The 23,525-nt window shown below is 36.1% G+C and overlaps 1 protein-coding gene across 1 annotated transcript in view; it reads right to left on the reverse strand.

The window, feature by feature from the left end:
- The window catches only part of SLC30A9 (solute carrier family 30 member 9), a 78,077-nt gene that overhangs the window by 27,687 nt on the left and 26,865 nt on the right, over positions 1-23,525 (reverse strand). Inside the window, exons 4-11 of the mRNA XM_037064238.1 lie at positions 22,483-22,582; positions 19,785-19,877; positions 19,323-19,405; positions 16,236-16,294; positions 10,659-10,726; positions 7,999-8,101; positions 2,245-2,300; positions 51-186 (exon numbers count right to left, since the gene is read on the reverse strand). Coding sequence (XP_036920133.1) covers positions 51-186; positions 2,245-2,300; positions 7,999-8,101; positions 10,659-10,726; positions 16,236-16,294; positions 19,323-19,405; positions 19,785-19,877; positions 22,483-22,582 — 698 coding nt within the window. The remainder of the gene's footprint in view (positions 1-50; positions 187-2,244; positions 2,301-7,998; positions 8,102-10,658; positions 10,727-16,235; positions 16,295-19,322; positions 19,406-19,784; positions 19,878-22,482; positions 22,583-23,525) is intronic.

Consider the following 23,525-nt stretch of genomic DNA (forward strand, 5'->3'; position numbering starts at 1 on the left):
TAGCATAATCAATAATGTATATTAAAAAAAACTGAGCAGAGGGAGATTACCCAGAGAAGGGATTCCATTGGTTGAGGATTAAGCAATCCCATAATTCCATGGTACCAAGATAATCCTGCACCCATCATGAAAATACCAACGCCACTAATAAGCGAAGCAATATATCGCATGTTTGAAAATCCATACCTGGAAAATAAAAACGATAATATAGTTTGTAAGAAATATGAATGGTTTCCTTTCAAAATATGTTTACTAGGTCAATGAAAAAGAAAGCAAAAATTTCTTACAATATTAAGATGTTATAGTTTTATATTTAAGTAAAGTTTAAGTGCCAAACATAATCTAATCAGAAAATCAACACATAAGAGTGGAAAAGCCTGCAAGATCTTTGAAAAAATATAAATTGAGTGAACATGACTTAATACAGGTACTTGCTAATTCCTTTACCAGTTAGTCTATTTTGATTTCGTAGAACAACTTTTCTTTTATGTACTACAAATGCTGGTAAAATTTATCTTTTGAAAAATGCATTCAGATGTTTAATGAACAGAATAATATTTAAATTTCCTTGTAATACAATTTTAATTGAGTTATTGTGATGATTTATACTACATATAATTTGATGCTGGATACTTGTTGCTGGTTATATATAATAGTTTAGCACACAGCTACTGACTACTATTATTAGGACTAAGAGCTTCAGTTTTCTGGGTGTTTTTATGAGAATTGTTTAAAATCTCAATTATTTTTCAAGCATCTTTGTTCTCTGTGCATTCTTTTGTGTTTCTGTATGTACCAATTAAACACTGAGCATTAAGGTAAAAAATAGGACATACTATAAAAGGAAAAGAATCATTCATTGATAAAAATATTTCCTAGGAAATTTATTCCCAAGCTCAAATCTATGGCACCCTTTTGGTGGATGAAAATTTAATAAGAATTCTTATTAAAAACTGATTTTTTAATTCTTTTTGTAAATATATAATTCTAACACAGGGAATTCTTAGTTTATAGATGTGATAGTATTTTACAAGCTTGCTTTAGAAAAACTTATTTTCTTCTTAAAGTTTCCCCCACCAAAGTAATATATAAGATGGAGATACATACATATACATATACATATACATATACATATCTATCCATCTATGTGTGTGTGTGTGTATATATATATATGTATATATATATATATATATATACACACACACACACACACATACATACATACATGCAAGGTCTGTCTGGAGAAAGTCCAGTCATTATTAATATAACAAGAATGTTTTGTACAACATTGATGTGACCTGGCAGCCAAGGAGAGTGGACTGGAATGTGCTTGTGGGAATAATGACAACTTCACTGTGCTAGTAGTGAGGTGACAGACACCCTTGACTGAGCATGTGTACTGTGTGGCTGTCACATTCAAAACGACTGAGCGAGTAGAGCAACAAATCTGCATCCAATTTTGAGTTAAGCTTAAATAGTCCTCCATAGAAACTATTCAGATGATTCAGAAGGCTGCGGCTATGGGCAGCTGGTGATTGGCAGCTTCATCATGACAACACACCTGCTCATGCATCACATTTTACACAGTTTTCTGGCAAAACATCAAATCACCCAGGTGACTCAGCCCCTCTACAGCCCAGATTTGGCATCCTGAAACTTGATCAAATTGATCAAATTCTACTGAAGCGAGGTTTGAAAAATGATACATACAGAATTCACACGTTTAGCTGGTTATGTCAGAAGCAACAACAACATCTCTGTATCAAATAACTGGTAGGATTCAAAATAATATATTCTAAGAAGCATACACATTTCACAAATAAATAATTTGAAATATTAACAGAATGCTATTTCCAAATCACAGCAGGAAGCTTAAAATAGATTAAGTATGGATTTACTGGACGTTAACGCTCAGATTTTAGATTGAGTGGCCTATTAATCTAAATGTAAAATGTGTGTTTCCCTTGACCAAATAAAAAAGATAAAAATGTGTGCTTTGTTTTTGGGGGGGGAAAAAAACAAGTCTAAGCCATGTTACAATCCATACAAATAATTTAAATTCCTTTTCAAATTATACGTTGTTTGCTTAGAACAGTGAGTCCTACATCACAGATGCGTTAGTAGAAGAAATAACTAAATCTTTAACACAAACTGCAGGTAAACAGCAGGTTTCTAAAATTCAGTTGCTTTTATTTTAATGACTTGCTACCAAAACAAACAAAAACATAAAGGCAATTTCCTTACGGATGAGTAGGATCTGGTGTTTGTACAGACTTACTGATGCCCAATGCTAGTAAACCCTACGAAGAAAGAAAAAGGTCAATAAATAACCATTAGCAAGATGGGGAGTACAATGTGGTAAAGCCGATCTGGAGGCTGTAATCTGTAAATGACAAAGAAACACTACATACACAATGTCCAACAGCCCAGTCACTCTGGCTTCTCATACTTAATGCTCCTCCTTCTATGATCATCTTTCCCTTTTATGGATTTCCTCAAACTATCATGCAAGTGCTTAAACGCCCTCTCAGAACACTTTTCTGGTCATTTGGGGTGTACGACCTGCTTATAGAAGACAGAGCAAGGACCGTGTCTTCTTCTAAACTCTCAATACACATCAAACTCAAGTGTGCAAGAAATTCATATAAATTAATCCTTAATACTTTACTTAATTCTATTGCTATTCAATCTGTTACAAAAATTATTTTGTTTTTCTAGTTACAAAATTAACACATGCTCATTGTAAAGAAAATCAGACTGCCTTTATGTACAACTATGTAATTTTTAATGTTGTTTTACATATAAAGACAATACCAGATTTCAGAGAGTATGATCACAATCTATATAATGTCTTTTTCGCTTTATTTTATGGACAATTTCCAGTGTACAGATGGATGTCTAAAACAAAAACTAACAGAACATTTCAGTAAACCCAATTCATCCATCACTCAGCTTTGACAATTACAAACATGAGACCATACCAGTTTTATCTCCTCTGTACCCACTTCTCTATGAATACTCTGAAGTAAATTCCAAGCATCACACCATTTAATTTTTAAAGAGCTTGGATGAATGGCTAAAAAAACCTAAGTCTTTTAGAAAGCACAGTCACAAGACCATTATCATACTTTTAAAACTCAATGCTAAGTGCTCAATATTAACAAAAATCTATGTATTATAGTAATCACATTTTCACCTATGAAAATTTTAAATTTTGAGCTAAAATTCATATACAATGAAATGTACAAATCCTGAATATACAGCTGAGTTTGAAAATCCACACACCTGAAGCATATATTCCTATAAAAACACAGACCCTTTGTACCACCTCAAAAATATTCTTTCGGGCCTCTTCAGCAAGTCCTCCCCATATTAGACAGANACACCATTTCATTTTTAAAGAGCTTAGATGAATTGCTAAAAAAACCTAAGTCTTTTAGAAAGCACAGTCACAAGACCATTATCATACTTTTAAAACTCAATGCTAAGTGCTCAATATTAACAAAAATCTATGTATTATAGTAATCACATTTTCATCTATGAAAATTTTAAATTTTGAGCTAAAATTCATACACAATGAAATGTATAAATCCTGAATATACAGCTGAGTTTGAAAAATCCACACACCTGAAGCATATATTCCTATAAAAACACAGACCCTTTGCACCACCTCAAAAATATTCTTTCGGGCCTCTTCAGCAAGTCCTCCCCATATTAGACAGAACCATTTTCCCACCTCAAAAATATTCTTTCGGGCCTCTTCAGCAAGTCCTCCCCATATTAGACAGAACCATTTTCTGAGCCTTTTAACCAAAGATTAAGAAGTTCTACTTTGAACTTCATAAAAGTAGAATCACACAATAAGTACTGTACTGTGTTTGCCTTCTTTTATTCATCATATTGTTGGAGATATATATGTGCGTCTTACTGGGTATTTCATTTTTTATTGCTACATAATCATTGTTTGAGTACATTGTACAACAATTTGTTTATCTCCTCCACTTTGATGGACATTTGGGTTAATTTAGATTTTTGTCCATTATAAGTAAAGGTGTTATAAACATTCCTATACAAGTCTTTGTACACATTCATTCCGATTTTTCTTGGGAAAATACTTGGAAGTGGAATTGCTGAATGATACAATAGGCATATGTTGACAGGAAACTGACAAACAGTTCCAAGAGTGGTTTTAACATTTCATACTCCACCAGCAACATCTGAGAAGTCTAGTTGCTCCACCTTTTCACCAACATTTGGTCATCAGGGATTTTAAACTGAGCCACTATACTAGACATACAGAGATGTCTTCTTGGGGTTTTAATACACATTTCCTTATGACTTTTCCACGTGCTCATTGGCCCCCATTCACGTATCTTTATTTGTGAAGTACCTGTTCAAATACAGAGCCTCTCCAAGAAAAGAAATTGAGTTGTCTTTTAATACTGAGTTGCAGAAGTTATTTATCCTGAATACTGAAGATCCTTTGTCAGATTACTATATGCTTTGTAAATATTTCCTCCTAATCTGTGGCTTGCCTATTTATTTCCTTAAGAATGTCTTTTAATAAAAAAATTGTCAATTTATATCATTTCATCTATAATATTTTTTCTTTTATGGTTTTGTTTCTGTGTCCTGCTTTAGAAATCTATCTCTATGTACCCAAAGATCTGGGGGATGGTCTCCTAGGTTTTCTTTAGAATCCTTACAGTTTTTGCTGGTTTTTTTGTTTGTTTGTTTTTGCTGTTATGTTTGAGCCTATGACCTACCTCAAGTATATGGTCTAAGAAGGAGGTCAAGATACTTTTAATTTTTCCCATAAAGCTATCTAACTTTTTCAGCACCATTTGTTGGACAGTTTCCTTCCTTCATTGAACTGCTCTGATGCCTTCGTCAAAAACCAACCGACCAGGTAACTGTGCTCCCATTGCCGCACCCTCTCCAGTCACGCCGGCCTGTAAACCCTGGGCCAGTACCTCCCTGTTTTAATCACTGTAGTTTTACAGTAAGTTTCAGGGTTCTCCAAATTTCTTTTGTTTTCAGGTTGCTTGGAATATTCTGAGTTCTTTGCATTTCTATATAAATCTTAGAATGTATTCAGTTCCTCGATTTCTATCACAAAAAGTCTGCTGTGATAATTGGAGTTGTATTAAATCTATAGGTTAATTGAGGGAGCTCTGTCACAGTAACATCATGTCATCCAATTCATGAACATGGTATATCTTTCCATTTCTTTAGGTCTTCTTTAATTTCTACCAGACACATTTTAAGTTTTCAGTATAAAAGTCTTACACATCTTTCATTAAATTTACTCCTAAGTATTTAATATTATTTAATGTTAGAGTGAACAGAATGTATTTAAAATTTCATTCTCCATTTGTGTGCTGATAGTAGAAATGCAAGTGCTTTTTGCATATCAGCCTTCTATACCCACTGATCCTGAATGTTAAACTAACCTTATATTCCTAGAATACTCATTTTACTATGACTACTATCATTTTCATATATTGCTGGATTCAATTTGATTATATTTTAAGGATTTTTGCATCTATGTCCTTGAGGGATTCATGTAATGTCTTTGTAAGGTTTTGGTATCAGGGTTATGCTGGCCTTATTACAGGAGTTGAAATTTCCTTCTTCTCTATATTTGAAAGTCTGTGCTACTGGCATGATTCCTTGCTTAAATGTTTGACAGTTATTTTCTTGATACTGTCTCACAGGTCACAGAGTCTCCTTTCATTTCTTTCAGACTTTTTCCCTTAGTATGACTGTTTTCTACCGCTATGTATTTAAGGGCACTGCTCATTTTTTCCACAGTGTCTAATCTGCTATTAACTCTATAAAGTGATTTTTTCAAATCAGATATATTTTCAGCTCTAACATCTCCATTTAGTGCTTTTTTATATCTTCCATTTCTCTTGTCAATATATTCATGTTTTTCTGTCTTCTTTTTAAAAAAGATTTTCTTTTTTATTTTTAGAGAGAGAAGAAGGGAGGTAGAAAGACAGGGAGAAAAACATCAATATGTGGTTGCCTCTCACATGCCTCCTACTGGGGACCTGGCCTGCAACCCAAGCAACATGTCCCGACTGGGAACTGAACAAGTGACCCTTTGGTTCACAGGCCAGCACTCAACCCACTGAGCCACACCAGCCAGGGCCATGTTTTCCTTTCAATACGCATAATAGCCATGTAACATTCTCGACTATTAATTCTATCATATGTCAATTGAGTCTGTTTCTATTGACTGATTTTTCTCCTGGTTATAAATCAAATTTTCTGCTTCTTGGTTAATTATTACACTGTGAATGTTATACTGAGTGTATGGGTTTTGTTGTCTTTCCTCTAGAGTGTGGGGCTTTGTTCTGGCAGGTAATTTAGGTTACAGCTTGATCCTTTAGAGCGGTTATCCTCTGTGGAACTCTGCCTTGTAATTTCTAGCCTCCTCACACTCCAAATTCTTTCCGCCTTCTCAATTTAATGAGACTCGTATCTCTCACTTCGCTCCACTCTTCCACATGCGCCTCCTCGCACAAAGCCAGAGATCACCCAGTTCAACTCATTTGTTTCTCTTCTCTTAGGGATTACAGTGTTGTTCTGCTATTGTCCAAAGTTTGAAAAAACTGTTTCGTATAGTTTATCTAGTTCTTTAGTTGTTTACAGCAAAATACTAAGTTCAGTCCCTATTAGTCCATCATGACTAGAAACAGAAGTTCTTTACATAATGCTTTAAAATTTGATTTTTTTACTCAAATTATGTTGTTATTTCAGGTCAGTACATAGCTTATATCTACATATTCTTTTAAACCCCTGAATATTACTTCAGATTATGGGCACTAAAAACTATCTTCAATGTTTTAATAATAACTAAGAATGAAATTAATAATCTGGATGTATCTCTTTATCCATGTGTTCAAATATTTTTGCATTTCAATTTTCTTAAGTTCAAATAAGCTTTCAATAAAATAGACACAGTGTGTTATGTCTCAGCCCCTCCCTTCCCTCCACTTCACAATCAACTGGGAAAATACACTGATAGTAGTTACTACGTATTTACTGTACAAAAATTTAATTCAAAGAAGAGATTTGTTAGTATGAACAGCAAATGTCTGACTTCTTTCCTTACTTTTGCAAACCATCTGAGTCAGTTAGGTGAGTTCTTGGGTTTCATTTTTATCTGAGATTGCTCTCCCTACTCCTTATAATTTTATTATTTTTAACTATGTCTTAAATATTCCTATTGAGGCCTGGCTGATGTAGCTCAGTGGATTGAGCACAGGCCTGCGAGCCAAAGGATTGCAGTTCGATTCCCAGTCAGGGCACATGCCTGGGTTGCAGGTCAGTTCCCAGTAGGGGACTCACAAGAGGCAACCATACATTGATATCTCTCTCCTTCTCTCCTTCCCATCCTCTCCAAAGATAAATAAATATATTAATATACTACATTCTTTAAAAATGTGAATAGTAACACAAGCATACATTTTTATTGTGTTTTTTAAAAAGGCTTAGGTTTGTAGTATTTAAAATTTGAATCAAAGAAGGTATTTTAACTTTAGAAAAATCTTTCTTCACTTGCAAATTCAGGAAGAGAATTCAAAATACTAATCTAATGTGAAATTTCAATTCACCAACCACATGAGACTAATTTATATCATTATTCAAACAACTGAAATACACTGTCACCTACAGTTTTAAGAACGCATATTTAGATATAAAATTTCCACCTAATATAAGAATTTCCTCTACAAAAACTTCTGCCCAAACACTAAGTGACTGATAATCTCATATTCATATTCTACTATTGGATGTTCTTAAAGCCTAACATCCTGCTTTAAAATACCGTGATCATATTTCTACCAACTTCATCATTCAAAAGCCAAACAATCTTTTTCTTCCACATGCCAACTATAGGAATTATTCAGTTTTTAAACAGGCTAACTTTTAGATTAAAGCAGTAAAAATTACTTCAAAATTAGTAAGAAAAAACCTTTTCCCTCTCACCTGATTACATGTATCAGATAAAGAATGTATAGCTTCAGAGAACATACTTGCTGAACCTGTATAAATCCACGCAAGAAATTTAAAGAAGCAATTTAATCCATTGCTAGGAGAGAAAGAGAAAACAATTTAGCATTGATTTAGACAAAAATTTTCACCAAAAGCTTATTTGACTATATATACCTCTATACTAGATTATGTTTAAAGTAAATTAAAAAGAATCTACAGCCTTCAAGAACTTATGTTTTAGGTAACAAGAGTACAAATTTGAAAATTATAGAGTATAGTATTATTAAATACAAATGAAGAGGTATGATGTGTACAAGCAAATTAAGTACATTTTGAGAATTGATGAGAAAAGAAGATGTTCTACATTTGAACAAAGTAAAATTAGAAAGAAAATTATGTGTCTTAAATAGGTAAAAGAAGATGTGCACTCAATATGGTCCAGTAGACCAAAGGCAATGTCAAAGGCAAAACTTTGGTGAAGGGCTGTTAAATAGGTGAAGACAAATACAGACCAAGCAGTCTCTGGGTCATACTAGACCGCAGATGCTCAAATAAAGTATGATTAGCTCTGTGCCAGCCAGCTGCTCAGATTCCAGCAGTACTGACTAGCATGACTTATCTGAGGCACTATACTAACCCTTTAAATCTATCATGCAAATACTAACATCCTCATTTTATACATGAGGAAACTGTACATCCCCTTCCTCCATTTATTCCCTCTCCTCCACTTCAAATAAATGCCCTGGAAGAATCATGTTTGCTCCTGCTTCTCAGTTTTACTCACTGTGTATAGTCTTCAATGCTCTAAATAATGGCTTCTGTCTCCAATACCACCAACTACTTCTTGCTATAAAGTTCCTGAAAACATTTTAGTATTTTTCTTAATTTCACAGAAGCATTTGCCACTATTTTCTTTTTTTAAGACTTTATTTATTTTTAGAGAGGGGAAGAGTGTAAGAGAGGAAGAGAAACATCAATGTGTAGTTGCCTCTCGTGTGCCCCCTATTGGGGACCTGGCCTGCAACCCAGGCAAGTGCCCTAACAGGGAATTGAACCAATGACCCTTTGGTTCACAGCCCGTGCTCAATCCATTAAGCCACACCAGCCAGGGCTGCCACTATTTTCGTAAATCACCGTCTTCCTTAGCGTCCATGAAGATCCTGGTTTTCTTCCTATCTTGCTCCTTATTCTTCCTCAGTCGGCTCTTTCTTCCACTCATTTCCCAAACGTTAGCCCTCATCGGGATTTTTCCTGAATCCAAATCTCCTTCCTGAACTTCAGATCATTATATATTAATGATAATTATGAAGTACATATTATGTACCAAGTACTTAACTGCTGCATAGTTAAAGTATATTACATAAATTCCTCTGATGAAGAAAACTTTAATTGCTAACCCCATTTTACCGACAAAATTAATCCTGTTGACCAACTCCACCTGGGTGTCCTATAAAAACTTAAACTCAAAACTGATCTCCACATCTCCTCTGCTTCCACCCTGACCTTCCTTCTCTGTGATGGTGCAGTATCTATCTAACTGTCCAGAAATGTAGGCAACATCCTTTTCCATCTGTCCTAAATACCTTCTGAAGCTCACCAGGTCTCTCTATCCCTACCACCACTCCCTCAGTTTGGTGTATCACCGTCTCTTATCTGTACTATTACACACGACTTCTTCTAGTTTAGTGCCCCTCCAATTCTTGAACATAACGTATTTCCTGACCCTATCACAATTCCTGACGCATGTCATGTATATATTTTCAAAATAAAAGAACAAACTAATGAATTACGGAATTAATGCTTTTCAACATTTTTATATAGATTATTCAACAAAATGGACAAAAGACAAAACAAGAGGAATCAAGAAGACAGAGGACAAAAGATGGCAAAAATATCAACTATGTTTTACACCAAGTGGGAGAAAAGAAAGAGTGCAGATACTCTTCAACAGCTATAATCCAGGTTGATTGAATTATTCTAAAAATAACCTTGGCTAGCTCCACTTTTTTAAAAAGACTTCTATCCACTTCAATGAAAATAAGAAACAATTTTCAGATTGCAACTGTTCTTAGATCTTACTTAACCATATCAAAAATACACACAGCACAACGTGGGGTGGACAGAACTTATCTTTAGTAACAATACAATATATAAATGATCTATTATAGAATTATACACCTGAAACCTACTTTTATTAACTAATGTCGCCTAAATAAATTCAATAAAAAAGAAAAAATATGTACATAGCACAAACCTGGGTATCTATATGGACTCTTCTCCATCAATTTACTGACAAAAACAAAGACATTCAACTTCCTACAATAACATAAACCTCTAACTCTGTTAGATGCCAACTAATAAATTTTTTAAAAAATATTTTTCATTTATTTATCTTTAGAGGGGCAGGGAAGGAGGGAAGAAGAGAAGCATCAATGTATGGTTGCCTCTCGTGAGTCCCCTGCTGGGAACTGGCCTGCAATCCAGGCATGTGCCCTGACTAAGAATCGAACCGCGACTGTGTGGTTCACAGGCCCGTGCTCAATCCACTGAGCCACACCAGCCAGTGCAGATGCCAACTAATAAATTTATATATTCAAGAATATATACATAAAATAATATATTTCTCTTTTAATGGGCTTATTTTTAGTACTTACATACAAATGGCAACCATCACCACTTTTCCTGGACCCTTAAGAAAAACTGATGAAAATCTGGAACGTGGCTGTAAACAAAAAAACGATTTAAAATCACTAAAATTTCTAGTTTATAAGTAACTGACACACCAGAAAATATCTCCTCTACCAATACCTATAAACAACTAGGTTTATTTATTTAATTGTTTCTCCAGAATTTCCTGTACAAAAAAGTGGGGAGATGGAAATTCAAAGTATATCAGGGTCCTTTTCCATAACCTTAATTGTTTATTGTTTCCTTGGAATTGAATTCCTGCCCACTTCTAGAAAGGACCTGAGTTGGTTACATAGAAATTAAGAATGAAGTCATACAAGTGTACTGAATAAAAACTGACTTTAGATTTTTTCCATTTCTTGGACAACATTTTAACTTTTAAACAGTGGAATAGCTAACGTTTGCTGCTCTAATTTAACTCCTGACTGTTGAATGAAAACCAATGACCTCAAGTGTTAAATTCCAAAAGACTAAAACAAAAGGAAATAAAGTAGAGAAACATATTCAGAGAAAATATATTTGAGTTAAATGTTCTTTTGCTGCTCCTTGGTCAGACACTTTGTGTTTTTTTCCTCCCATTCTTCCCTTCTCATCTTCCACTCAATCTGTCCCAGTGTTACTCATCCTTTTCCGTGTCTGGCCAAGTGTCACCTCTGTAAGCAAAGCCTTCCTTGGTCCCCCACTGAGAATAAACACTCCCTCTAAACACAAATGTATGTTGCACTTTACATTACTATTAAAACACTTCACATATTCTGCCTTGTGTCATTTATTCAAGAAATATTTACTGTGCAACTATTATGTGCCAGGCACAGTTCTAGATGCTGGGATATGACAGTAAACAAAACAGAGCCCCTGCCCTCACAGACCTCAGTGTCGTACAGAGAGATAAAGAATAAATCCATAAAGAAATACATAATATCAGACAGGGATAAGTATAATAAAGAAAATAAAACAGAACTGAGGAGTAACGTGGAGAGTGGAAGCTATAAGGTGGAAGGGGTTATTTTACCTAAAGCAGTCAGGGAAAAAAGCTCAATGATAAGGAGACAACCACTTGAAAAATCTGGAGGAATGTCTCAGGCATAATATAGAGCACATTCAAAACTCTGAAACAGAAAAAAGTTTGGCATGTAAAGAGGACAAAAAAATACCCCTAAAAAACAAAAAACAGGGAGAAGGAAGGTGGCGACAAGGTAGGAGGGACCAGATTCTACTCCCCCTACACACGGGACAAAAACCTAGTCAATCTACAGGGGAATAGAGCGAACAGCCAACAGTACCCCAGGAAATATGAAAATAAGACACCAGAAATTGTAGTGGACAAAGAAAAACCAAATGGTAAGGAGAGTGCTTCAGGACAATAAGGTTCCAGGGATCAGCCTGGGGACCAGGGTGGCTGTCATCCCAGGCCCGGAGCCCAGAGCCAGTGCTGGGTCTACCAGAGACTCCTTGGGAGAGAGCTGGGTCAACTGCTCCCTCCCTCCCTGGCCAAACAAGGTTTAAGCAGCACCAGGAGAGACCTGGTTGCTTGAAGTTGTATAGAGGGGAATAAGGACAAAGAGGCAAATACACAGGGGCCGTGATCACCTGCGGAAACTGTGGTCTCCAGCTTGGGAGAGTTGAGTCTCACAGTGACGCACACTGACCCCAACAGTCACCTGTCTGGCTGGAGAATTGGGCTGTACGCAGCAGAAGGCTCGAGTAGGAGGAATTTCTTAAAAAGAAAACCTGTTTGGGGAATTCTCCTGCATCAGCTGCTAGACCTACTCCCCACCCAGCCGGGCAGAGATCCCAAGATTGTGCAGAAGGCTGCACGCGGAAGGCTATGCTCAGTGAAATAAAGAAAAATGTACAGGGAACAAATAGTGATGGGAAGGAAAGTGGAACTCAAATCAATGCGGTGGACCAGAATGAAGAAAGAAGAATTCAAAAAAAATGAGGAGAGGCTTAGGAACCTCCAGGACATCTTTAAATGTTCTAATATCCAAATTATAGGGATTCCAGAAGAAGAAGAAGAGCAAAAAGTTATGGAAAAGTTATTTGAACAAATAATAAAGAAGAACTTCCTCATTCTGGCAAAGGAAATAGACTTCCAGGAAGCCCAGGAAGCTCAGAGAGTTCCAAAGAAGTTGGACCCAAGAAGGAACACACCAAGGCACATCATAATTACATTAGCCAAGATTAAAATGAAGGACAGAATCTTAAAAGCAGCAAGTGAAAAAGAGACAGTTACCTACAAAGGAGTTCCCATCAGACTGTCAGCTGATTTCTCAAAAGAAACCTTACAGGCAAGAAGGGGCTGGAAAGAAGTATTCCAAGTCATACAAGGCAAGGACCTACATCCAAGATTACTATATCTAGCAAAGCTTTCATTTAGAATGGAAGGGCAGAAAAAGTGCTTCCTAGATAAGGTCAAGTTAAAGGAGATCATCATCACGATGTCCTTATTACATAAAATGTTAAAGGGACTTATCTAAGAAAAAGAAGATAGATATGTACAGTAAAATGACAGCAAACTCACAATTATTAACAACCACACCTAAAAAAAAAAAAGAAGGAAACTAAGAGGACAGCTAGATCAGGAGCAGAGCCATAGAAATGGAGATCACATGAGGGTTAGCAACAGGGGAGCGGGAGGAGGAGAGGGAGGAAAAGGTAGAGAGAATAAGTAGCATAGATGGTAGGTAGAAAATAGACAGGGGGAGGGCAATGCAGAAGCTAAAGAACTTATGACACATGGACATGAACTAAAGGGGGAATGTGGGTGGGAGGGGTGTGCAGGGTAGAGAGGAGTGAAGGGGGGAAAATGGGACAACTGTAATATCATAATCAATAAAATATATTTTTTAAAAGAAAAAACAAAGAAAAAATAGACTGGTGTGGCTAAAGCAGACAGCAAAGAAAATGGTAGGAGTTGAGGCCAGAGAAGGAGGCAGGGGTCATATCTCAGAGGACTTTGTAGACTATGGTAAGGAATATAAATCTTATTCTAATTGGAAATAGAAGGCACTGGATAATTTTAAGCAGAACCTTGACATAGTCTGATTTATGTTTGAAAAAGATATAGTGTATGATGTAGAGAATGAATTACGGGGGCAAAAGCAAAGGCAGAGAGGTCAATTAGGAGGGCAGTCCAGGTAAGAGATGGTAATGACTAAAGTTTCAATAAGGTACACAGTGAGAGGCAGTCGTACTAGGTATCTATTTTGGAGAAAATGCCACTGGAACTTGCTAATGAATTTATTTTTAGTATTATTATTTTTTTAGCCCCACCCAAGGACATTTTCCCTTTTTCACTGCTTTCAGAGACAGCAGGAGGGAGAAAGAGAAAAATATCGACACAAGACAGAAGCACTGATTGATTGTCTCCAGCACTCGCCCAAACCAGGGATTGTACGCAACTGGACTAGGGATGGAACCCACAACCACGGTATATACCCTGGCAGAGAACTGAACCCACAACCTTTTGGTTATGGGGCAACACTCCAACTAACTGAGCCATACAGACCAGGGCAGACTTGCTAATGGATTTCAACATAAAAGAGCCTACAATGAATCTTTAACATTTAAAGGGTGAGATTAAAAAAAAGCAGGGTCTTTTGCAAACACAACAGGGGAGGAGGAAGAATTAACAAAGAGGAAAACCAGGAGAAAGACTGTCTTAGGCCTCTAGAGATCAAGGTGTTCCAGGAGAGGAACACACTGGCGGCCGTGAGCACTCCTTCCTCATTTCCTTTATTTTGCCCCCTCACCGCCCCCCCCCCCCCATAACGTTGGCCTTTTGCATGTAACCATTGTTTCCTCACCAGGGACCACTGGAGGTTGACCAAGTTTAGTGAGGTAGGTAAACTGGCAGTCTGGGAGAGAATGCTGGGGATGCTTAGCTCCTTCCTTTATTTGAAGATTTCTTACACATTTTTTGTTCTTCCATGGCTCTGTATCTGGGCATGAGGGATAGAGTTGGCTACAAATTACCGGGTAAATCTAAATAAGAAGTCTTTATAATCTAATGCACTGGTCTGGAAATTTGAGAAATGGGGAAAACAAATAAGGAGTGAAATTTTAGGTGGTTAGTGGGGTTGGAGCAAACTTTTACCAAGAGTTTATTCTTAGTAAGGCACCTTGGCTTATGGCGGTTTTGGCCCCTGGCAAACAGGCCACAGTTGCCCTGAGTAAGTGGACACAGCCCTCACTGAAGGTGCTGGCTCACAGGAGTCTCTGCCACTAAAGAAAGTCCATGCCTTCGGTGCAGCACTGGGGTGCCATGAACACAGGGCTCCGAAGGGAAATGGAAATAAGGAAGTTTTGAATATAATGAATGGGGAAGAAAAGCATTTCATCACTGACAATTTCTAAATTTTACAATGTCATGAATATAACTCAGAAGAAAGAAAACGATTTGCTATTTGCCTTTCTCCAGGTAGGATGTTCACTTCTTGATAGGAGATAACTTCCCAGCTAAGTTTAAATGCAAGTTGACTCTGCCCATAAATACTTAGCATCTTGGCGGTGTTGGTGACTTTGGTAAGAGCCATTGCAGTGTAGTGGAAGGGATGAAAGTCCAGGTGAAAAGGATTCAGGAGAGAATAAGAGGTAGGATAGTGAAAGTAAATTTCTATACTGGTCCCAGTATTAATTTCCTTCTAGTTGGAAGGAAAATAACAGAGTATTCTGGCACACATACAGATAAGTTAATAAATTTGGTGATATAAAGTGAGGTACTTTTATAAGATTACATCTATTTTTTCATTGAAATATGAAGCAAGGTCATCGGCTGAAGTGCAAAGAGGGAGGGCCCAGGCTGGGTAGCTCACGTGCTTGGAGTGTAATCCCAATATGTCAAGTTTGAGAGTTCAATCCCAAGTCTGGGTACATACAAGAGTCAAACAACGAATGCATAAATAAATGGAACAACAAATTAATGTTTCTGTCTCTCTCCCTGCTCCCCTCTCCCCTTTAAAACCAATTTTTTAAAAAGAGTAAAGAATAAGGCTGTAGGAAGTTTGAAAAGAGAGGAAAATATTCAACAGCTATCTCAGAGTGGGAAAGTGATTATACTATGGGAATCTAGAAAGACTGTCAAAATTGAGTGTCCACTGATTTTGTATACTCATATAATAAAGAAAGAACAATCAAAAGAGCTGTGTAATTTAATCCTGCAGGGTTTGAACTTCTGGAGTATAAGCAGAAAACTGGCACTTTAAATGTTTAACCAGGGTTATGAGTAAGAAATGGGATAAAGAAAATTAAAGGTGGGTATGAGAGAGCTAAATCTTGCTAAAAACCTGAGAAAATGAAGTCTTCTCCCTCACCTATATCTGTATACTCACAGTTTACAACACAGTTCTAAATTTAAAGAGAACTTATGTCCCAATTTTTTAAAATTTCAAAAATCAGACAGAAGCAAATACATTGTAATTCAGTAAATTACAACACAATCAAGAAAATCTTAAATTAGGATCAGACATGCTGGTATTTCACAACGCACTAGAAGTTCACTGTGTAACACATGCAAAACATTATCAGAAAGATATCCTTACCTTGGTATTTCCCAGGAAGTCTTTATATTCTTTTAATATTTTCTGGTTTCTAAATAGCCCTATAAGAAAAGAATTACAAAACATATTTAGCTCATACATATTGTTATCATTCATATTTTAGATTAACACAATAAGACTATGTTATACATGCTTCATTTGCTACCAGCAAAAATTAACAGAAATCTGGATTTGTAACCCAATTAAAAAAGGAACTGAATAGACCTTTTTCCAAAGATAATATACAAATGGCCAACAAGCACATAAAAAGATGCTCATATCACTAATTACAGAAATGCAAATCAAAACCACAACGATATATCACCTCCTACCCACCAGTATGACTACTATTTGGAAAGGAAGAGGGAAAGAGGGAGGGAGGGAGGGAGGGAGGAAAGGAAGGAAAAAAGGAAGAAAGGGGAGAGTAGGGGGGAGCGGAGGGGAAGAAAGAAAAAAGAAAGACAAAAGAAGGAAGGGAGGGAGGGAGGGAGAGAAGAGAAAGAACAGGAGAGAGGAGAGAAGAAAAAAGAAAAGAACAAGTATTAGTAAGGATGTGGAGAAATTGGAAACCTTATGTACACTCGTGGGATTGTAAAATGGTGCAAATGCAATGGAAAGCAGTATAGAGGCTCCTCAAAAAAGTAAAAATAGCCCTGGCTGGTGTAGCTCAGTGACTGAGCATTGGCCTATAAACCAAGGGGTCGCCAGTTCAATTCTTAGTCAGGGTACATGCCTGGGCTGCGGGCCAGGTCCCCCATGGGAGGCATATGAGAGGCAACCACACATTGATGATTCTCTCTTTCTCTCCCTTTCCCTCTGTTTAAAAATAAAATAAATAAAAAATCTAAAAAAACAAGCACAAAATCTAGCAATCCCACTGTGGATATATATACTAAAAAAATAATTAAAGCAAGGTGTCAACAAGATTACCTATCAGCAATAGCCAGAAAGTAAAAGCAAACAAAATGTCCACAGATGAACAGATAAAATGTGCTATATACATACAATGCAATATTACTCAGACTTAAAAAGGAAACCCCTTCACGTGGATAAAACTGAAGGACATTATGCTATGTGAAATAACTCAGTCAAAAATACAAATGCTGTATGCTTCCACTTATGTGAGGCACCTACAGTAGTCAAACACACGGAAGTGGTAGAACAGTGGCTATCGGGGGCTAGGGGTAGAGGACTAAGGGAGTTCTTGTTTAACAAGTACAGTTTGTTTCGTAAGATGAAAACTTTCTGGGAAAAAACTTTGTGGAGGTCTGTTTTATAACAATGTGAATACAATGAGCACTTCTGAGCTGTTCTGAGCTTCTGTGACATCTCCAAACACACCAACATCCCAATCACAGGGGTGCTAGGAGAAGAGGAAGAGCAAGATACTGAAAACTTACTTGAAAAAAAGAAAAGAAAACTCCCCTATTTGGTGAAGGAAATAGACATACAAGTCCAGAAAGCACAGAGTTTCAAACAAGTTGGACCCCCCCAAAAAATCAAGGACATAAAGTGTGTTTAGTATGTCTTATTTATGAAAGGGGGGTGGTATGCTATTTTATTATATCTTGTATGTAATATATGTATGTATGTTTGCTATTTTATATTTTTTAATGAAAAGAATAATCCCCAAACTAACTTTTAAAATGGTTACATATGCTAGACAAAGAAAAACAGGGTGGAGGGGACAAGGATGGATATTAAATTTCTCTGAAGTATTCTGTCTTGCAAAATGTGACTTTGGAATCATGTAAATATCAGTATTTGATGATTTATTCACAGAGAGAAATTTTAAGTTATCTCTAGGAAGAAAAATGAGACAATATTAAAGGAAACAAAAAGAGACTTTTTACTTTATATTTTTGTATCCTTTTTAAAATCACAAGTAGTATTACTTTTGTCATTAATACATATATAGGTGAATCAAAAATGATCTGAAACCTTTTTCATATTTTTTAATTTTTATTTTTTAATTAATTTATTTTTATAGAGAAGAAAGAGAGGGAAACATCTCTCTCTGAGTTGCCCCTCATACATGCCCCATCTGAGGGCCAAATCAGCAACCCAGGTACATACCCCTGTACTGGGAAGCAAATTGGCAACCTTTCACTTTGAGGGATATGGCCCAACCAACTAAGCTATACTAGTCAGGGCCATATTTCATATTCTATTAATCCTAATTCTATAAAGGTGGCTCCATTACTATAACACTGAGTTGTTAAATTCCCTGAAAATCTTATGTGCATCTAAATCTCAAGCACCAAGCAGTTTCTAGTTCATAGATATTTGAAAAATATCTGACTCAGTTAATTAAAGTAGAAATGTGGTAGCTGATTAACAGGCTTTTCCATAAAAAAGCACTATCCTATCACTTTTAGAATAAGTAAAATCTTCCAATCAGACCATTTTATTTTTATTTTTTTAACATTTTAAAAAATGATTTTATTTATCTATTTTTTAGAGCGAGGGGAAGGAAAGGAGAAAGAGAAGGAGAGAAACATCAATGTGTGGCTTCCTCCCATGAGGAAGGGGACCTGGCCCACAACCCAGGCATGTGCCCTGACTGGGAATCAAACCCACAACCCTTTGGTTTGCAGGCCCGCACTCAATCCACTGAGCTACACGAGCCAGGGCTTATTTTTATTTTTTTAAAGATTGTATTTATTCATTTTAAGAGAGTGGGGAAGGGAGAAGGAGAGAAACATCAATGTGTGGTTGCCTGTTGCATGCCCACTACTGAGGATTGGCCTGCAACCCAGGCATAAGCTCTGACTGGGAATTGAACTGGTGACCAGTTCACCAGGCGGGCATTCAATCCACTGAGCCACACCAGCCAAGGCCAGACCATTGTTTTAATATTCATGTCTTATAAGAAACCACAAATTAACTTCACTTCCTCTCATCATCTCGAAAAAGCTATAGAGGATAAAACAAACAAATAGATATTGTTTTTATAAAGTAACTGTATTCCAAAATGGATACTGCTATATGCTACAAACAAAAGAGCCAAAGCCAAAGGTATGCAGCCACCAGGGAGTGCACAATGCCTGTCCTTTCCAGTCAACTTAGCTTTAAGCTGAATACACTTACTTTCTCTGTATTCTATTTCTGCTTCCTTGCGCAGTTTCTTCTCTCTGGCAAGAGCTTCACGGCTTCCCCAAACTTCCAAAGATCTGTTTATGGACACATGACCCACAACAATGAACAATATTAATGACTTTACTGTATCATATTTAACTCTAGATAAAGCATATTACTATTATAGAATCTTACAACAAAGCATAAGGTCCTTTAGAAAAACTTTTCTAAACTAAGAAAACTTATAAAGCCTTTCTAAACTAAATTTGTTTTAAATAAAATAGTAAATTCAACAGTAAATTTTCTCATAAATTAGGACAGTTTTAGTTAAGTAGTACATAACTAGTAACTCCCAGATAAAATATTCTACTTCAAAAAAATATGTCATTTAAAAATCTCTGGGTCTGTCTAAATGTGTTTTTATTAATCTGAAATTGAGCTTGTATTTTTATTCCAAAGGAACCGTGTCCTTACTTTGCCTCCACGTCAGATCTCAAGTATACAGTAAAGGACTCAGTATCTTCATGGGGACTTCGTCGTCTGATTTTTCGAAGCTGCTCCAGATCACTGAAGAAAGAAACATGTTGAATTTATTCACAGTATTCATATAGCTTATGTATTTAAATAATTATTATGAACAGAGAAAAGCTACTACACTGATCCTCATCTTAAAAGATCATAGATCTGTATAGCACTTAAAAATCAGTTTATAAAGACTGCATTTTGTACACAAAAACTGGTCTAGAGATAGTGAAAAAAATTATTCTTGACATTCAATACAGATACATACATTAAATGTGGAGATTAAGTTCCTTCCTAGGTACTTACATTTCTCCTACTATGGACAAACCACTGGTCTGATATATTATATTTTAAGAAATGTGAAAACTAGTAAAAATATGAATTAGAGTATCATCCCTCTACTTAAAAATTTTAATTTAAAATTTAGCCCTGGCTGGTGTAGCTCAGTGGATTGAGCGCGGGCCTGCGAACCACATGATCGCAGCTCGATTCCCAGTCAGGGCACATGCCTGGGTTGCAGGTCAGTTCCCAGCAGGGGACTCACAAGAGGCAACCATACACTGATATTTCCTTCCTTCTCTCCTTTCCTTCCCCTCTAAAGATAAATAAATTAATTAATTAATTTATAAAATATTTAAAATTTATAGCCCTCTTTGTTTATAGCCAGATTAAGTATTAATATCATTCAAAGTTACAAAGATAGTATTTCAATTCCATGCTACTTAATCATTTTTCCCTTCTCTTAAATTTGGAAAAGTTTATATATTCATCAAGTCACAACTAAACAGTAATTCTATATTTGACTACTGGTGTTCCTAAGAAAATCTTGTAATAGCAATGAAAAGACCTATAAATTAAAATGTGGTAACTATGGAATATTATTAAGTTCTAAATTAAACCTGAAGTTTAAACAAATCAACAATCAACTACCACAAGAAAGACAGTTCAGATCAGCTACTAAAAAGATTATTCTAGTTTCCTCTCTGTCACTGGTTCACTAAATAAGCTGAATCATCACTACCATGTTTATTATTTTTCTTGGCCTATAATGTGCAAATAGCAATACCTAACCTACTTAATTCACAAGATTTTTGTGATAATTAAATGAAATAGTCTATGTGAAACAGAATATAGTTTCACCTCAATGTTACAATTGAGTATTGCTTTACTAGTTATGTACGTTATAAAACTGGCTGTAAGATTCCTTATTTCTTGATAATGCACCATTGAGAATGACCATCAGGGAGAGGGAAAACCAGGGCAGATCACGTCTGGTATCTCTAAAAAACAAAAAAATCTTCCATATAAATATGGCTTTTCTAGGTAAACACATAAAGGGAAAAATTTTAAATATACGACACGTATCATCTCAATAAATCTCTCTGATTAAAAGAAAATTCATAAGAAAAACATACAAGAGGTAAAAATAGTTTACCAAGGGGAACCCCTCAAAACCCCAGAATTTATTTATTAAACTTTGCATATTTATTCTCACACGTCTCAACTACAAGCACCTTCAAAGCACTCTCCACTTGATACAATTCACCTATTGAGACTTTCCACTGCTCAAAACAGTTTTTGAACTCCTTGCTTTTGATGCCATTTCTGCTTCGGCCATTTTTTGTTCCACCTCTTCCACATCAGCGAAACATTTCCCTTTGAGAACTTTTTTCCATAGAGTGAGACTGGGTGAATAGGTAGGGTGGGGCATGGGGATGGGGGTGGGGTCATGCTGTGTGTTTGGTCAAAAACTGCTGAACACTCAGTGCGTGGTATGGGCAGATGCACTTGTAAGTCACCCACTGTGAAATGGGCAAACCACTGAGAGAGTCTTAAAGGAAAATTCACTGAAGCTGGACGTAGCCTCTCACAACGCCGGATGGCGCACTGACACAGACGAGTTCCTGGAACACTCACCTACTGGGGGAAGCCTGCACTACAAGGGGCCCGGCCTCCAGAAGACAATTCTGGGTTTTTTGGAGGTCCCTTCCCTTGTACACTCAACGGAAACCACACATGGGATATAATTATAAATGTACTAATTAAGAACCACTCAATTCTGCTGGACAAATAAAACAAAACTTTAAAAAGTCAAGCATAAAATATGCAAATAATCTTATTATTTATAATTCTGACACAAGTGAACATAACAATTAAGCCCTTAACGTCTTGTGTGACACACAGGGTTTGAACACTTGCCTTTCTGAGTGTAAGAAGCCCAGAAAGACAGAAATTGCTCATGCTGGAGCAGAATTCAATCCTGTAAGCAAATAATTTAAAAATTTTTTTAAATAAATAAAAATATTTAATTTAGGAAGAAGCAATGGGGAAGTTTCCACGTGGGTGGTGGTAGCTGGTCACATATTCTAAGAAATAAATGGTTATTTAAGATTAGAGATCAAACTACCACTTTTTAAAAACTATGCCATGACCAGTGCACTTAGTTGGCTGGGTGGCGCCCCACAAAGCAAGGGGACACTGATTGGACTCCTGGTCAGGGCACATGGCTACTTGTATGTTTGGTCCCTCCCTGGTCAGGGCGTGTGCGAGAGGCAACCAACTGATGTTTCTCTCTCACATAGATGTTTCTCTCCCTCTCTTTCCCTCTGTCTAAAAAATAAAATCTTAAAAAAATAAAGAAAAACTGTACCTGGCTTTAAGGCAGAACTCATTTATTGCTCTGACTCCAGTGATGAAATTATTCTGAGTGTACTTTGGTCCATACTCCCTCTTCTTAAGGACTGCTTTGACTAAAACCAAAAAATATAGGAAAACAAAAACATTCACAACAAAAGTCATATTTAAAGATAAACATATGCTGAGGCTTCATTAATGAATTCCATAAAATATCAATTTTCTGATGCACTAAATGACATCAGAAAAAACAGTTCTCCAAGTGCAGAATGGAATGGAATTACAATTGTAGCCATTAAACTTATCCATGGTTCATCTGCAAAATGCCAACCCTTTGTCTAAAGGACACCTTGTACAGGCAACACTGGTCAGTTTAAAATAAATCATTTAGGATTGAAGTGAAAGTGAATTTAAATTTTAGTTCAAAATTACAGGCTAGTNATACTCCCTCTTCTTAAGGACTGCTTTGACTAAAACCAAAAAATATAGGAAAACAAAAACATTCACAACAAAAGTCATATTTAAAGATAAACATATGCTGAGGCTTCATTAATGAATTCCATAAAATATCAATTTTCTGATGCACTAAATGACATCAGAAAAAACAGTTCTCCAAGTGTAGAATGGAATGGAATTACAATTGTAGCCATTAAACTTATCCATGGTTCATCTGTAAAATGCCAACCCTTTGTCTAAAGGACACCTTGTACAGGCAACACTGGTCAGTTTAAAACAAATCATTTAGGATTGAAGTGAAAGTGAATTTAAGTTTTAGTTCAAAATTACAGGCTAGTTCAGTGTTTTTTGTAAAAAGTGAAGGATTTACACGATCTGAAGAGAAACCACAGTATTGGGTCTGAAGAGAAACCACACAATTTACAGGATTTACACGATCTGAAGAGAAACCACAGTTTTCAAAACTGGAATAAAAACAACATTTTGCTGTATAAAAAAAGCGGGGGAAATATAATCAAGGAGTACAGCATGAAGTTAAGAATAAGTACTTTTTTGCGAAAGCTCTATTTTCAGTTATATATAATAATCTATATAAAAACTAAC

This window comes from Sturnira hondurensis, unplaced genomic scaffold (assembly GCF_014824575.4).
Source record: "Sturnira hondurensis isolate 20B ecotype Veracruz unplaced genomic scaffold, ASM1482457v3 Scaffold0015056, whole genome shotgun sequence".
Taxonomy (NCBI): domain Eukaryota; kingdom Metazoa; phylum Chordata; class Mammalia; order Chiroptera; family Phyllostomidae; genus Sturnira; species Sturnira hondurensis.